This window comes from Podarcis bocagei (assembly GCF_964188305.1).
Source record: "Podarcis bocagei genome assembly, chromosome: 10".
NCBI classification, from domain to species: domain Eukaryota; kingdom Metazoa; phylum Chordata; class Lepidosauria; order Squamata; family Lacertidae; genus Podarcis; species Podarcis bocagei.
Window position 1 is genome coordinate 3,682,398 of NC_138135.1, and position 15,461 is coordinate 3,697,858.

Below are 15,461 nucleotides of genomic sequence, written 5' to 3' on the forward strand. Positions count from 1 at the left end.
GAGTCCAGATGCTAAGGGTGGTGACCTCTTGAGCAGAGCTTGGAGGGATGCTGAGGGCAAAGGGGATCATCTTCATCTGCCCTGTGTCTGTTAAGGAACACCCCTGAACTCCAAGGAGGGCATTCATGTTTATGCGAATGCCTTATGCCAAGTTTTCCATTGGTAAATCTCGCCCTGCATTTTCTGCTCAAGCCAGTTGCAGCTCTCCAAAGATTTCTCCCTGGAGTGGCCTTCCCCTTCTCTCACAGCTACTGCCTGAGATGCTGGAAGCTGAATTGCAGGTAAGTTTTGCATGTTCAGAGCAAGAGCTCTGCTGTTCCAGGAGCATGAGAAGGTTTCACCCCCAAACCAAACCCATAGCCTTGATTTTGTCATAGCTTCACCCACCTGGCACATAGTAGTGCCTTTTTCCAAATTTTCAGCACAGATGTTCTCCTCGAGAATATAGTGGTACCACCAGTCCGGGCTGCTGCAAGTCGACCTGGGGATGATGTCAACAGACCCCTCCTGCATGATGTCGGGCATTTTTTTCGCTGAGAGCAGAAAGGGAAAGTGGGGGGAGGGGGAGGCTCAATTCAGATTTCACTCCCCACCCCACCTGCACCCCCAGGACTAAAGGAGAGAGACATGAAGGCAGGTGCAGCAATATCACCCCCCTAACCGCCCCTAATCTCTGAGGGTGAGATCAGAGACAAGGGTATGTCAGGCTTCAGAGTAGGGTTAGCTCCAGGTTTCTGGGGGGTCCTGGAGACCCCAAGACTCCGTTTCCACCTGAAACCACATCCCTCCTCCCCCTTTAGAACAAAACACATTGGGACCAATATGGCAAACCCCTGGGGTCTCAAGAAAATGCATTCTTTAGTGTTTCACTTGTTCCTCTATTGTTTCCAGAGTAAATCCCAGGGAATTTCTTGGGGTTCACTTGTGATGGGTTAACCTGTCAACTGCTGTTTTCCTCATTATTTTTCTGTTTTTAGTTTGGATCTCCCTGTTCATATATCGCTTTCTGAATTTTTAAAAAAACTCACCAGGAATTTGGATACAGGTTTCTCCTAAGAGAAACCTTTCTGCAAAGCCATTTCCCCTAATATAATGCATTTTTGTACATTATTTTCACAAATACAGAAGTTTTATAATGCACCCCAAAACTCTCCGTTTCCTCCTGAAACCACATCTCTCCCTCCCTATCTCTCCATCTGTCCTAGTATTGTGTACACTGAGCGACAGCAGAGGTAGAGAGGAGTTTCCACCAGCCCTATCCAGAGATTGAAACTCAATCTTCTGCATGCAAAGCCATTACTGAGCTGAGTTCTGGGGGCCAGCATCTATGTCTGGAGAAGGCGATCTGCCCAGAAGCCGTGAAGTGGAATGGCTCTCAAAACCAACCATCTCTATCCCTTTCTGCCCTGTGAAACACGCACACACCTGCCTCACCCCTAAGACTCAGGGCTTCTGATGTACACAGCCCAACCGTAACTACCAACTTAGAATCCTAGAGTGGGAAGGGACCCTAAGGGTCATCCAGCCCAACCCCCTGCAATGCGGGAATCAAGATTCAGGACCACAAATGCAGCCACTGTAATTTCCACCCTGACTACCATTGCTATTACGTTTCTTTGGCGAAACTAATGGGCAGGAAAGGTGTGGTCTGCAAATTTACTTTAGGCACACAGCCAGGCCACTCCTTCTGGGGGCCTGGTTTCCCTGCAGATCTCACTTGTCGGGTCCATGATGCCAAAACCGCTGATATAGCAGTGCCCGAGCTTGGAAACTGCCACGCTTTCGTCTGGCAAGCAGGCTGGCTGAATATAGTCCGTGCAGTTGACTGGCTCGTTCAGCTCCACCAAGGAAATGTCGTTGTGTATTTTGCTGTAGGTTTTGTTCCAGAAGCGCACGTATTGCTTGTGGTTAAGCAGCCTCTTGATCGAGCGCCTCTGGGCATCGGGACCGGGGTCGGAGATGCGGTTGGCACCAATCGACAGAGTGATATTTGGTATTTCCCTGGAACAAAGAATATGCACAGAGTGGGGGACTGTGCTCCTGAACAAAATGAAGGTCAGCTGAAGTTGGCTGGATGTTGGAGTACAGGGAGCACAGCTGGGTCTGAGGAGAGAGGGGAGCAGGCAGGCCTCACTGCCCTTTGCCTCATTCCCCTCCCCCAATTTGGTTCTGAGCTGCACATCTCCCTTCCCACATAATGCCACCAGGTGGATCTGGAAAACCAGATGCGAACAACTTACTCATCGGTAGTCCCTCATCAAACTGGGGCAAAGATTTACCGTATTTTTTGCTCTATAACACGCACCCAACCATAACACGCACGTAGTTTTTAGAGGAGGAAAATCCGTAGGAATGCCACCCGTAGGCATTCCCTCCTTACTTTTTAGGAGGAAAAAAGTGAGTGTTATGGTGCAAAAAATACGATAAGTAAAGTGATGAAGCGATGAAGAGTTGCTTTGATCCATGGGGTGGAGGGAAATCTTTGGAAATTACATTTGGGGTGTTGGTTTTGGTTCCTATCATGTTTCTAATCTTCTCCGCGTCATTTTAAAAAAAAATTCTCGTAAAAATTCATCATTGTTTTAGTGTAAATTGCACTTAATGTACACACATTTGCAGAGCAATTTGCCCCCAAACAATTTTTTTTGGTACACTGTTTTCATGAAATATTGGTTTCTAAAGGACGCTTTAGCCCAACGCATGCATTCTTGCACACATTGCTATTCATTAATTCTGTATAAAACCTCTAGTAAATATGCCAATTGCTCTCCTTTTTTTAAATGTAATAAATTTGACTTTTCATCTACCTCTGCTGTTTTCATTGAACCCTGGAGTGGCAAATTCTGGAGCAAAAGTTTCTCAAAAGAACTCCAAAAGGGTTGTCCAGTTTGCAGATTTGTGGGCCTGAAACTGAAAACTTCAGTAACACTTCATAGTTGAAAGAGCCTATAGGATGAGTCTCAGAAACATGAATCAAAGAGTAGGGGGCCAGCTTAGTCCCATTGTCCTTTCAAGTTTTGCAGGAGAACCGCTGGACCAGGCATGCCCAACTTCAAGTCGGTTGTGATCTACTATCCACTATCAAAAACTGGCAGTGATCAACCACCCTCCGAACTCATTTAAGTTTATGAAATAAATAAGCAAGCAAGCAAACAAACAAACAAACAAACAAATTGATCTCCATTTCAGATCAGTCCTGCCATTGATGAGGGTTGTTACTGGGCTTCTGAATTCTAAAAAAAAAAGAGCGCTCAACAACTAACTTTGGGGTAAAATCATAAAACAGCCCAACAACTTCAATCCTAAAAAAAGGTCAACAACTTCTTTGGATAGCACTGGAGGATGGCTCTTTGACACACTGTGATGCTGACAGCAGCCACCCCTCTGAAGGCGGAAGGTGGGACTCTGCTCCCATGAGATGCCCTTGCCCTGGGTGCCAGGTTTGCAGACCCCGTGACCACACTTCTTGGGAACCCTTTGCTTACTTTGGTTCTTGAAAGCAGTGGGCTGCACTGAGGACCCATCGAGGGCTGATCAGGGAGCCTCCACAGATACTGAAGTATCCCGTATAAGTAAGTATTTGGAAGCTGACCGTCCAGGGCCACGTTCCGGGGAGAACGTTGCTGCCGCCCACAACCCGGAGGAGGTTATGGCTGCCCGCCAGGGGACGCCTTCCACAGACTCCGCTGGAAAGCAAGACAAAGATTGCCATCTACAGAAGATCAGAGCCATTGCATATATACCACCTCCCCTCAGTTTGCCCCAAATATTGGTCAGTCCCCTCCTCTTGGCCATCTGGGGAAGAGAGGGATGAAACTGGATATGCCCAGCTGCACTTCTGGATGCCTCCCAAATGCCCATCGCTCCCAGGCTTTTAAGACAGGGGGAACTTTTTCTAGCCCAGGGGCCACATTGTCTTCTGAGGGCCACATCTCAGTGGTGGGTGGAGCCAGAGGCAAAAATGGACTGTTCAGCAAATCCAAATTAGTAAGCTATTTTCTACCTCTCTCTCCCTCCATCCCTCTGTCCTCCTCCTAGAAAAGAAATATTTCCTTTTGTCTGTCCCCCTGACTGGTCCCCCATTCCGCTTCCTTGTGTGACCCAGATGGATTCTAGTATTCTGAGAGAGGGAGGAACATGCCCTCTGAGAACAGACTCTGTCTTTGCACGCTAGTTTTGACCCACCACAATGAAAGGGAGTGAGAGCATCCATGGGGTCAGTTGTGCCTCCCTTCTCTTCAAGACCACATCCAGAAGGGGTTGGTGGATGGGATTCCCCCTCCTGCCCCCTCCCCATGTCTGGCCTCTCTCCCCACTTACTCGCAGGTGGTTTCCTCGGCATGAGTGGGGCGGAAAGCAGCGAGGGCCAGAACAGGGAGGAGCCACCACCCCATCCTTCTGCCGGCTCCAGGTGTTGCTGCTTCCTCCATGTTTCCCTGGAATCCATGACATCACAAAACGGAAGATCTGTCAAATCAGCAGGTGGAGAGTCTGACATCATCACCAGTTCTCTTCTCTTCTCTTCTCTTGAACAACCTTCCATCTGAGAGAAGTGTTTATGTGCCCAGAAGCATGGAAAGAGTAAGGCTTTCTGGCCATGGAGTGGGCATCCTGTCATGCGTATCCCTGCAGGCACTGGCCAACTGCAACATCCATTCTTTACAGGGTGCCCTTCCTTGTGCCTATGAGAGTGCCAGAGTGCCAAGGCAAGGCACCCATTATAGTCCTAAAAAGAGCATTATTTATTTAAAGTATGGAGGAAGTACCAAAACGTACTAGAACCAAAGACCCCATGGTGGTGTGCACCATTAGAGATGATTTTGATAAAAAAGAAAAATATGGAATAAATGGGGTAACTTTTTTTATATAAAAAGAAAAGAAAACAAGGACAGTTAAAACTGAACTCATACACAGCTTCCTGTTTCCGGCGGTAGGAAATGGCTGACTCCCATACAATTGGATCCCAGCCGTGTCGGTAATTCAGAGCTGATATGGGGGTCATTAGCCCTGGCAGACCCCCCAGGGTGGGGGAGGACTGTCTCACAGACCCGCAGCTTGTCCAAGATTGTCAGCTTGCATCAAGGTGCAAGCGGCAGGACACTGAGTCCCAGAGCATGACTCTCCGATGTCATTCTCATAGCCGGAAATATCTGTTTGATAAAATGATTGGATTTGGACAATAAACAGACATAGTCTTGACCGAAGACGACTAAGGAAAAACCTGCAGAACTATACAGTCCCTGGTGTTTAAGTTTAAGCTTGGACTTCAAATAAATTCTCATCATGGCATGTGGATTATGGAGGTGTTTGGTATGTCTTTTGTTTCTTCTTAACATCTACAATTGGTTTTCTATGCTAAGCCTCATTAAGAAACCTACTTTTTTTAAAAAAAGAGTACAGATGGACTTCTATTTATAATTAAGTACTCAACTGCACAGTTTTACTTAGACTTGAAAGACTCGATAAAGATAAAAGAAGAAATAAGATGGCGCATGTTAATATGACGCAGCACGGAAAAATGAGAATTCCTCCCTTTTTCAAGGGAAGCAGGAAATATTTGCTGGCTGCCTTTGTAATGACTTGAGATAACAATTTGGGACAACGTATAGTGCAGCTGTTTTTCATTATGAGCGAGAGAGAAGGCTGAGTGGATGTCTGGCAGCCCCCCCTAGGGCCCGGAGGGGGGATTGCGTGGTCTCCGAGAGGCTGAATGATCACCAAATGACTTATATCTGTGGAATACAGTTCATAGAATCATAGAATCATAGAGTTGGAAGAGACCACAAGGGCCATTGAGTCCAACCCCCTGCCAAGCAGGAAACACCATCAGAGCACTCCTGACATATGGTTGTCAAGCCTCTGCTTAAAGACCTCCAAAGGAGGAGACTCCACCACACTCCTTGGCAGCAAATTCCACTGTCAAACAGCTCTTACTGTCAGGAAGTTCTTCCTAATGTTTAGGTGGAATCTTCTTTCTTGTAGTTTGGATCCATTGCTCCGTGTCTGCTTCTCTGGAGCAGCAGAAAACAACCTTTCTCCCTCCTCTATGTGACACCCTTTTATATATTTGAACATGGCTATCATATCACCCCTTAACCTCCTCTTCTCCAGGCTAAACATGCCCAGCTCCCTTAGCCGTTCCTCATAAGGCATCGTTTCCAGGCCTTTGACCATTTTGGTTGCCCTCCTCTGGACACGTTCCAGTTCATTTACAATACAATATTGCAAACAGTATGCTCAACAATTTACAGTAAGAACCTAACAATTTGGAAGTTACTATGTTATTAAATCTCAAATGAAAAGTTTGGACAACAGCCCGGATTGGAATGATTCAACAACTTGGGAGTTGCTGCGTCATTAAACTTCAGATGATAGACTTGGACAACAGCCGGATTGGAAGATTGGAATGGAGTCAGGGAAAGCTGTGCTGGCAAATAGACAGTTGAAAAAATATATATACACAAATAAAGGTGTGTTCGACGGACGAAAGGATATATGATTTTTGACATGACTGAGAATCCCAGAGCCAAGGACGAAGAACTATAAAGCATTAAGATTTGGATGTGGAAAATATGAAAACAATGAGAGGAGGCAGGACTGAAGATTTGGAGATATGCTTCAGAGGTCCAAACTATGGGGAGCCCGGAAAAATTAATTATCAAAATTTGGATTACAATTTGGTCTTTTTTATTTTAGTTTTTAGTTTTTAATTGGATTATGATGTGGACATGTCGATTGGCTGTTTTTATTGGAAAATCAATAAAAATGATTTTTTTAAAAAACTGAAATCATATAAAGAAATCAAACAGTATTGTTACTAACTGGTTACAATACCACCAACAACAATCAATTTCACTCAGATAAGAAAATTGGATTTCAAAAAGAAGAGTCAAAATTCTATATAGAACTACTGCAAAAAACCCCCCCCCATTGTAAAAAAAATGTATAATTTGCTACTAGAATGAGAAATTAAAGATGAAGAGATAAAAGAGGTTATGATTAAGTGGGGACAGGATTTTGGATATGCGATACAGATGGATCAATGGGAAAGGCTTTGGAAATATGACATTAATTCTACCATCTGTTATACTATTAAAGAAAATATAATAAAGATGCTCTACAGGTGGTACATGACTCCTGCCAAATCAGCAAACATTTATAAATTACCACTGAATGTATGTTGGAGATGTAAGTTATCAGAGGGAACATTATATCATGTTTGGTGGGAATGTGTTAAAATTAACAAGTTTTGGGGAAATATTTATGAGGAGTTAAAAAAAAATGTTTAAAATAACCTTTGAAAAAAGACCGGAAGCATTCCTCTTAGGAATAGTACGTGCAGCTACTCACACAGAGTCAATTAAGGTTTGGTAGACAGCCAGAAGGTCATGTGAAGGAGTAAGTCTGCCTGGTGATAACAGAGACATGGAGACAGCTCCCTGATTGGTCAAGCTCTCTCAAGAGAATGATAATTAATGGCCTACTAACTGGAATGCGTTAGTTCAGTGTTCAGAGGTTCAGAGTTCTGTGTGAGTGTAGGAGTTGTGAGTCGTGTCAGAGAGAGCTAGCAAAAGATCCGAGTTCTGTTCCTGTAAACAGTCCACTGTATATAATAAACACCTACCGTATTTTTCGCTCTATAGGACGCACTTTTCCCCCTCCAAAAATGAAGGGGAAATGTGTGTGCGTCCTATGGAGCGAATGCAGGCTCCTTGGCTTCGCGGCGACGCGCCTGTCCTGGAAGCTGGAGGAGGAACAGAAGGGTCTCCTTCTGTTCCTTCTCCAGCTTCGCTGAAGGGCGCTGCGCCTTCTCCCTCTCTGCGCAGTGCCTCTCCTGTGAAGCAGAGGCGCTGCGCAGAGAGAGAGAGAGAGAGAAGGCGCAGCGCCCCTTGAGCGACGCGCCTGTCATGCGAAGCTGGAGGAGGAACAGAAGGGACTCCTTCTGTTCCTCCTCCCGCATGGCAGCGACGCGCCTGTCCTGAAAGCCGAAGGAGGAACAGAAGGGTCTCCTTCTGTTCCTTCTCCAGCTTCGCTGAAGGGCGCTGCGCCTTCTCCCTCTCTGCACAGCACCTCTCCTGTGAAGCAGAGGCGCTGCGCAGAGAGAGAGAGAGAGAGAAGGCGCAGCGCCCCTTGAGCAACGCGCCTGTCCAGCGAAGCCCGAGGAGGAACAGAAGGGACTCCTTCTGTTCCTTCTCCGGCTTCGCTGAAGGGGCGCTGCGCCCTCTCCCTCTCCGCACAGCGCCTCTCCTGTGAAGGAGAGGTGCTGCGCAGAGAGAGAGAGAAGGCGCAGTGCCCCTTGAACGACGCGCCTGTCATGCGAAGCCGGAGGAGGAACAGAAGGGACTCCTCCTGTTCCTCCTCCCGCTTCGCAGCGACGCGCCTGTCCAGCGAAGCCCGAGGAGGAACAGAAGGGTCTCCTTCTGTTCCTTCTCCAGCTTCGCTGAAGGGGCGCTGCGCCCTCTCCACACAGCGCCTCTCCTGTGAAGGAGAGGCGCTGCGCAGAGAGAGAGAGAAGGCGCAGCGCCCCTTGAATGACGCGCATATCAAGCGAAGCCGGAGGAGGAACAGAAGGGTCTCCTCCTGTTCCTCCTCCCGCTTCGCAGTGACGCGCCTGTCCAGCGAAGCCCGAGGAGGAACAGAAGGGTCTCCTTCTGTTACTTCTCCAGCTTCGCTGAAGGGTGCTGCGCCTTCTTCCTCTCTGCGCAGCACCTTTCCTGTGAAGGAGGGGCGCTGCACAGAGAGAGAGAAGGCGCAGTGCCCCTTCAGCGACGCGTCTGTCCTGGCTTCTGCTTTAGCCCTGCGCAGCCTCTTTGGGCAGGGGGAGCCTTCATCCCGCTGCCCTGAAGAGGCTTGGCGGGGTTACCCCAGAAGCCAGAACAGCCACACGGTATCCCAGAAGCCAGATCCCTCTTGCTGTTCTGGCTTCTGGGGTTCAGAATAATTTTTTCTTGTTTTCCGCCTCCCAAAACTAGGTGCGCCCTATGGTCCGGTGCGCCCTATGGTGCGAAAAATACGGTAACTACAAGTTCCTGGTTCCTGCTTCGTCTATCCTGTCTGCAACCAAGTTGCCAATTGCTTCCGTGGATTCTGCGTTTACTCTGCTAGGTCTGGCTAAGGTCCTGCAACTAGTCAGAAATTTGCGAAACACCAGTAGGTTTTGCCAATAACAGCTGTTGCCAGGATATTTGTTGCCAAAAACTAGAAAGGAGAGGAAGTACCATCAGTGGCAGATTGGCAATTTAAATTTTCTGAATTTATTGAACTAGCAAGAATGATGGCAGCAATTACATTACAATCTAATCAAAAACTTAAGAAAGAATGGAAATGTGTAGATAAATATACGGTCAGACCATTGAAACTGAAAGGGAAAATTCCGGGTTGTGAAGTTACTCAACACCCCAGCTCGTTGGGCAGAGTCCATGGGTGCTCCCAGTCAGAAAGGAAGGAGATTCCAGCCACAAACCGGAGCGAAATTGCCGTCAGTAGACAGAGATATTTATTTGTTGCGCAACAGGTTCAAACGTCAGTAAGAACCCTGAGCATGGGGTGACATTCACTTTTAAAACTTCCTATGGTTCCCCATATGACATTGCATACAGTGTCACTAAAACGTCACTTTTACATCAATAAAATGTCAAAAGGTGAAGGGTTATATATGATTAACATAAACAGACATGTCAGGGCAAGTCCTCAAGTACAAGGTTAGCATAGACAAACATGTTCTAAACACCTCTTAAGTACCCATCACCAAGAGAACAATGGCACTTGGGAAACATCTTTGTCCATGGGCTAGTCCAGAGATGTACAGCCTGATACTTAGGCAAGCCTGATATCCTTGCTAATGTCGCCCTGGGGTATTCTCTCGAGGAGGGGCAATGTGTACGTGATCTCAGGCTTGAGGGTTATGGCGGACAGTTCAAGCCTCTCTGCCTACGTGACTTCCCGTCCCCCGGGTAATGGTAGTGGGTGAAGGGGTGAAAGTGCTTTCTACATGGAGCAAAACAGCATTGGAATTAAAGGAATTGGCTAAGAAATGGATTTCATACGAATTTCCAAAGCTCAGACCTTTTTTTCAAGCTGCTAAATAAAAGCTACGGTGGTTTGATAGCAGCAAATATACATTGTAACAACCTTTGAGTGATTCAAACCAATTAATAACCTTTTAATACATTGAACCCATTGTTAGCTCAGCAGGGGACTTAATGAAGCATGGAAGGCTGAACAGTTTTGCAGAGCTGAGCTGGACAATTTTGCAAAGGCATGGTAAAATAAGCTCCCTGCCGGTTGAGCTTCTTGCCGCTAGGGGCCGCTGTTCGATACCCACCATTGGCTAGCTGTCAAAATTGAGCTCTCCTGATTGGGCGGCAGCCGGTAGTATGCTGATACAAACTTCATTCATATATTCAGTGTCCGTATTGTATAGTGGTTTAAAGGGACGGGGAGGAGAAGCTGCGTACAGACTCCTATTTCCTGCATGCGCACACAAGGGCACGCGCTGTGTTTACTCTGCTACAAGTCTGGCAAGCTGAGTGGCAGCAGAAGTGCACTGGATTCATTCTTTATCTCACAGGTTATGGGGGCTAACCTTCTAGGTTATGGAGGTTTTCAGTCATGGCTGTGCTGTGTCTGTGTGTGAAGAGCTTCAGAGAAGTCCAGCTAGAGATCCTGCCATGCTGTGTGCTTAAGGCAAGGCAGTGAAACTCGCTGGTGAAGAAGGACCTCACTGGAGATCGCCTCTTCAAGGACTGGCTGGCAGGAGCATGAATAGGCTAAGCCCCGGGGGAGAAGATGGCAGAGGCTCAGGAGACCTTCAATGTCCCATTTGAGAGGCTCAATGGGCACAACTGGGAGAATTGATCCTGAAGAGTCAGGGCCTTGCTTACAGGCAAGGGGCTCTGGAACTGTACGCAGAATGCCCCAGTCCCTGCACCAGCTGGACCCTGCAGCTGCAAGAGTAACAGCCACTGCTGTGTTGAGGAGAGACCAGAAATTATGGGTCTATTGATGCTCAGTTTGGACTCTTCCCAATTGCCCCACGTTGATGGGCTAGGGACTTCACAGGCAATCTGGCAGGCTCTGGAGAGAGTGCACCTACACACTACAGCAGGGGCCAAGATTCATGTGACAAGGAGTCTTTTTGAGATGAAACTATGTCCTGGAGAACCTGTTAGAGACCACATTATGCGTATGCTGGCTGCATTCAGTAAACTGTGGCAGCTCAATGTGGCCTTCCCTGAAGAATTAAAAGTTTACATTCTTCTGAGCTCATTGGATAAAAACTATGAGAATTTGTGTTAGACCTTGGAGACCATGCCAGTGGGGCAGCTGATGTTAGAGTTTATCTTGGGTAGGCTGTATGATGAGGAACAATGTTGGCAGAAAGATGGAGGGTGAGCAGGCCCAGGCTGTCCTGCGACCAGGTGTGTGGGGGGGGTGCAGGGAGAAGTGAAGAAACAGTGAAAGTTTTTTCACCTTGTCATTGTTTTCGTTGTGGCTCTGATTCCCATCTGGTTAGACAGTGTCCAGTGGAGCCACAGGAAGCCTCCAAGGCCGTTTCCCAGGGCAACCAGATTAGATGTGCTGCCAAGCATGGGAAGGCTCAGAGAGGCCCCAAGAGAACCGACAGAGACATATCGTCACACTACCACCTGGCCGCTTCTATGGCAACAGTGAAAAGCTGCGATCAAGGCCTAGTGCTGAGCTGGGTGATTGACAATGGTGCCAGTCACCATCTGATGCCCTCTGCTGGTCTTCTGAGGAACTGCAGGGCTGTGATGACAGGAAAAAGTGTGACTCTTGTAGATGGTTTCAAGCGTAAACTAACTGTTTCAGGCTCTGTTTTTGCTTCTTTTTTACAGGCAGAGATTGAGGCCTACGTCATGCCAGAGATGCAGTGCTGTTTGCTGTCTGTTTCTTCTCTTGTCAATGATGGCTACAAAGTGTGTTTTGAAAATAATGTGTGTTCTATTTCCAGAGGTGGGCAACAACTGGTCAGTGTTGAGTGCAAAAACAGGCTGTTTGTTCTGGAAACGTCTATTGCAGGTAAAGGTCCCACTAAGCCAGCACAAGCGCAGTGTGCTAACATTCCCATCCACGATGGGTGTCATCATCTGTGGCACAGGAGACTGTCACACGTTAACTGGGGGTATGTGAAGAAGATCCCAAGTTGCACTGAGGGATGCAAGATGAAGGCATGTGCCAAATACCTGGATTGCAGGGCCTGCAAGAAAGCTAAGGTTCAAATGTGCACTTATCCTAGGTCTGACAGGGTAACCACAAAACCTTTTGAGCTAGTTCATGCAGACCTTTGCGGCCCTATGCAAGTTGCCAGTCTGGGGGGGGGCGCCGCGAAATTTGTGTTATCTCTGGTAGATGATTTCTTTCCAAAATGGGTGGTTGTTGACTCTGAAGCACAAGGGAGAGGCTGCTGCCTTGGTGAAAGACTGGATCACTGCAGTTGAACTACAGTTCTCACAGCAGGTCAGGAGCTTTCAATCAGATTGTGGTGGGGAGTTCCCCCAGTCTGCGCTGCAGAACTTCTTCCGCCGGAAAGGGATATGCCACAGGTTGATAGTCATGCATTCTCCTCAGGAGAATGGGGTGACAGAATGTCAGAACCGCACGCTGCAGGAGGCAACAGAAGCCATGCTTTTTGACACAGGTTGCCTCAGCACTTTTGGGCAGAAGCATGGAAGGCCGCATCTTTCACTTTGAACCGCTCATACAGTTCTGTAGTAGGGGACATGCCCTATTTTCTGCTGCATAGTAAGAAGCCCAAGGTGCATTTCTTCTGTGTGTTTGGGTGCGAGGCTTTGGTCCTTGTACCAAAGGCCAAGCGTAGAAAGGGTGGCTCCAGGTCCCAAAGAATGATCTTTTGTGGGTATGAGCCAGGGACCAAGGGGTGGAGGTTTGTCTATCCCGAAGGTAATCAGTCTAGGATTCTAGTTAGCAGGAGTGCTGAGTTCTGTGAGCAAAGTGGATGGACACATATCCATGGGAATCCTGACATCCTCTCAGAAAGTCTGCTTGACTCTGCTGAGGAGGAAGAAGCTGAAACTGATCCTGCTGCTGAGGATCAGATCCCTGACCAAGGGCAAGAACAGGAAAGGGCATCTCCTAAAGCTGTTAAGCTAGTGCAAAGGAGTGCACTTTCATCACCCACAGGTCCAGTTGAGAAGTCCAGAAGATGCAGTAAGTCAGAGGGGGAGTCCTCTGAGGGCAAGGACACTCTAGCTGGCCCTAGTGGGTCAGAGGGGGTACCTGAAGTAGCGCTCAGGCGGTCAGCTTGCACTACAAAGGGAAAACCACCCGAAAGGTTTGAGGTCACTAGCGTGTGGGTTGGTCTGGCTCAATGTGAACCAGAGAGCTTTGAGGAAGTTCAGAAATTGCCTGAAGCAGAAGCCAGAAAATGGCAAGTGGCAATGAAGAAAGAGCTGAGCTCAATGGAGTCTCTAGGCATGTTCTCCATCATGATGCTGCCAGCAGGCAAGCAGGCCATGAGCAGTCGTTGGGTTTACCATCTTAAACCCACAGCAACTGGAGAACCGCAGTACAAGGCTAGACTAGTAGCCAGAGGTTTCACACAGTGGAAGGGGCTGCATTACACTGAAGTGTATGCTCCTACTTCCAGAAGTGAAACTCTGTGCATGCTCCTTTTTTAAAATAAAATTTTTATTGGTTTTTCACAGTTTTTATAAACACAAACATTACACCATACAAACAAACAAACAAACAAACACACAAACAAACAAACATGTATAATTTCGAATCCTTTTTTCTTAAACCTTACTTCACCGACTTCCCCATACCTCCCCTTTCTACATCCCAATTTCCAAATTTGTTTCAGCAAATCCTAGCCCTTGGTTTTATCAAATTTTCCCTTATTCTTTTCTTTTACTTAATCTTTTACAGCTGTAACCCCCTTTTTTCTAAATCCTCAACATTTTAGCATTCATTAATTTTACAATGTTTCTTAAGATAAATTTTAAATTTCTTCCAATCTTCATCCGCCATCTCTTTCCCCTGGTCATGGATTCTGCCGGTCATTTCAGCCAGTCCCATATAGTCTATCACCTTCATCTGCCATTCTTCCAGAGTGGGTAAAGCTCTGTGCATGCTCTTAGCCGTTGCTGCACAGAAAGGTCAACAGGTGCATCACTTTGATGTGGATGTAGCCTATTTGAACTCAGACCTGAGGGAGGATCTGTACATGCTCCCTCCTCCAGGGTTTGAGGGCAATAGGCCAGATGAAGTATGGAAGCTCCACAAGTCCATTTATGGTCTGAAACAATCGGCCAGGAACTGGAACTTGAGTCTGAACGAAGCCTTGCAGAGCTTGGGTTTCAAGAGGAGTCTTGCTGATAGCTGCCTGTACCTGAAGGGGTCAGGAGAGTCACAGGAGCTAGTTTCGGTGTTTGTGGGTGATATAATCTACGTGGCCAGGACCAAGAAGCAGGTTCAAGGTTTTGCCAAAGAGCTTGGAAAACATTTCCGACTCAAAAACCTAGGTCCAGTGAAAATTTACCTAGGCGTCCAGTTTGATACAACCCAGGATGGAAGCTTCTTGCTCAGTCAGAAAGGCAAGATTGAGCAGTTGCTTGAGAAGTTCAGAATGTCTGAATGTGCAGGAGTCAGAACACCCATGGAGATGAGCTACGTGAAAGACAGTCAGCTTGGGGAATGTGCTGAGTTCGAAAACGCTGAGATCTTTCAGTCAGCTCTGGGTAGTCTGTTGTATCTCTCCCAGTGGAGCAGACCAGACATAGCATTTGCTACCAATCTGCTCAGCAGGGAGGCTACAAAGCCAAGTGTGAGTGCCTAGAATGGTATCAAGAGGGTGCTGCGTTACCTGCAGGATACCAAAGATTTCTGTCTCGAGCTGTCAGCTGAGGGTGAAGCACAGCTCACCTGCTGGACTGACAGTGATTGGGTGAATCTGGAAGACAGGAAGTCCGTGTCTGGGATGGTAATAAAGTTTAGGGAATCTCTAGTTGGGTGGAAATCCTGAAAGCAAAGTCTCATTGTGCTTTCCTCTACAGAAGCTGAGTTCAGTGCCTTGTCAGAGCTTTGTAGGGAACTAAAGTTTTACACTTGTTTGGTCCAATAAATCTGTGGGGATTGTTGCTAGCCCATCACTGTTTGGGAAGACAATCAACCCTGTCTGAAGTTGGCAGAGTCTGGACAGTTCAAGTCCAGAACCAAACATTTGGACATACGTTTCCAAAATGTGTGTCAGAGTGTCCAGACAGGCTTGGTGAATCTGAAGTACTGTCCAAGCCAGCAGAATCTGGCAGATGGGTTTACTAAACCTTTGAACTTCCAGAGACAGAGTGAGTTCTGTGCAGGGTTGCTTTTGGGGTAAGTGGTATGCTTACATGCCCCCAGCAGTGCAGGACGAGAGGGGGTGTGAGGAGCTTACAGGGTTAAACAGCTCAGAGTCTGCATCCTGCCCACTGGGGGGG

General features: G+C 47.3%; 1 protein-coding gene across 1 annotated transcript in view; it reads right to left on the reverse strand.

Annotated features, from left to right (window-relative positions):
- LOC308596883 (transmembrane protease serine 9-like) overlaps window positions 1-15,461 on the reverse strand; it is a 33,724-nt gene that overhangs the window by 11,946 nt on the left and 6,317 nt on the right. The window contains exons 6-10 of the mRNA XM_081212187.1: window positions 14,908-14,957; window positions 4,321-4,467; window positions 3,486-3,712; window positions 1,718-2,001; window positions 388-533 (exon numbers count right to left, since the gene is read on the reverse strand). Of these exons, the coding sequence (XP_081068313.1) occupies window positions 388-533; window positions 1,718-2,001; window positions 3,486-3,712; window positions 4,321-4,467; window positions 14,908-14,957 (854 nt within the window). The remainder of the gene's footprint in view (window positions 1-387; window positions 534-1,717; window positions 2,002-3,485; window positions 3,713-4,320; window positions 4,468-14,907; window positions 14,958-15,461) is intronic.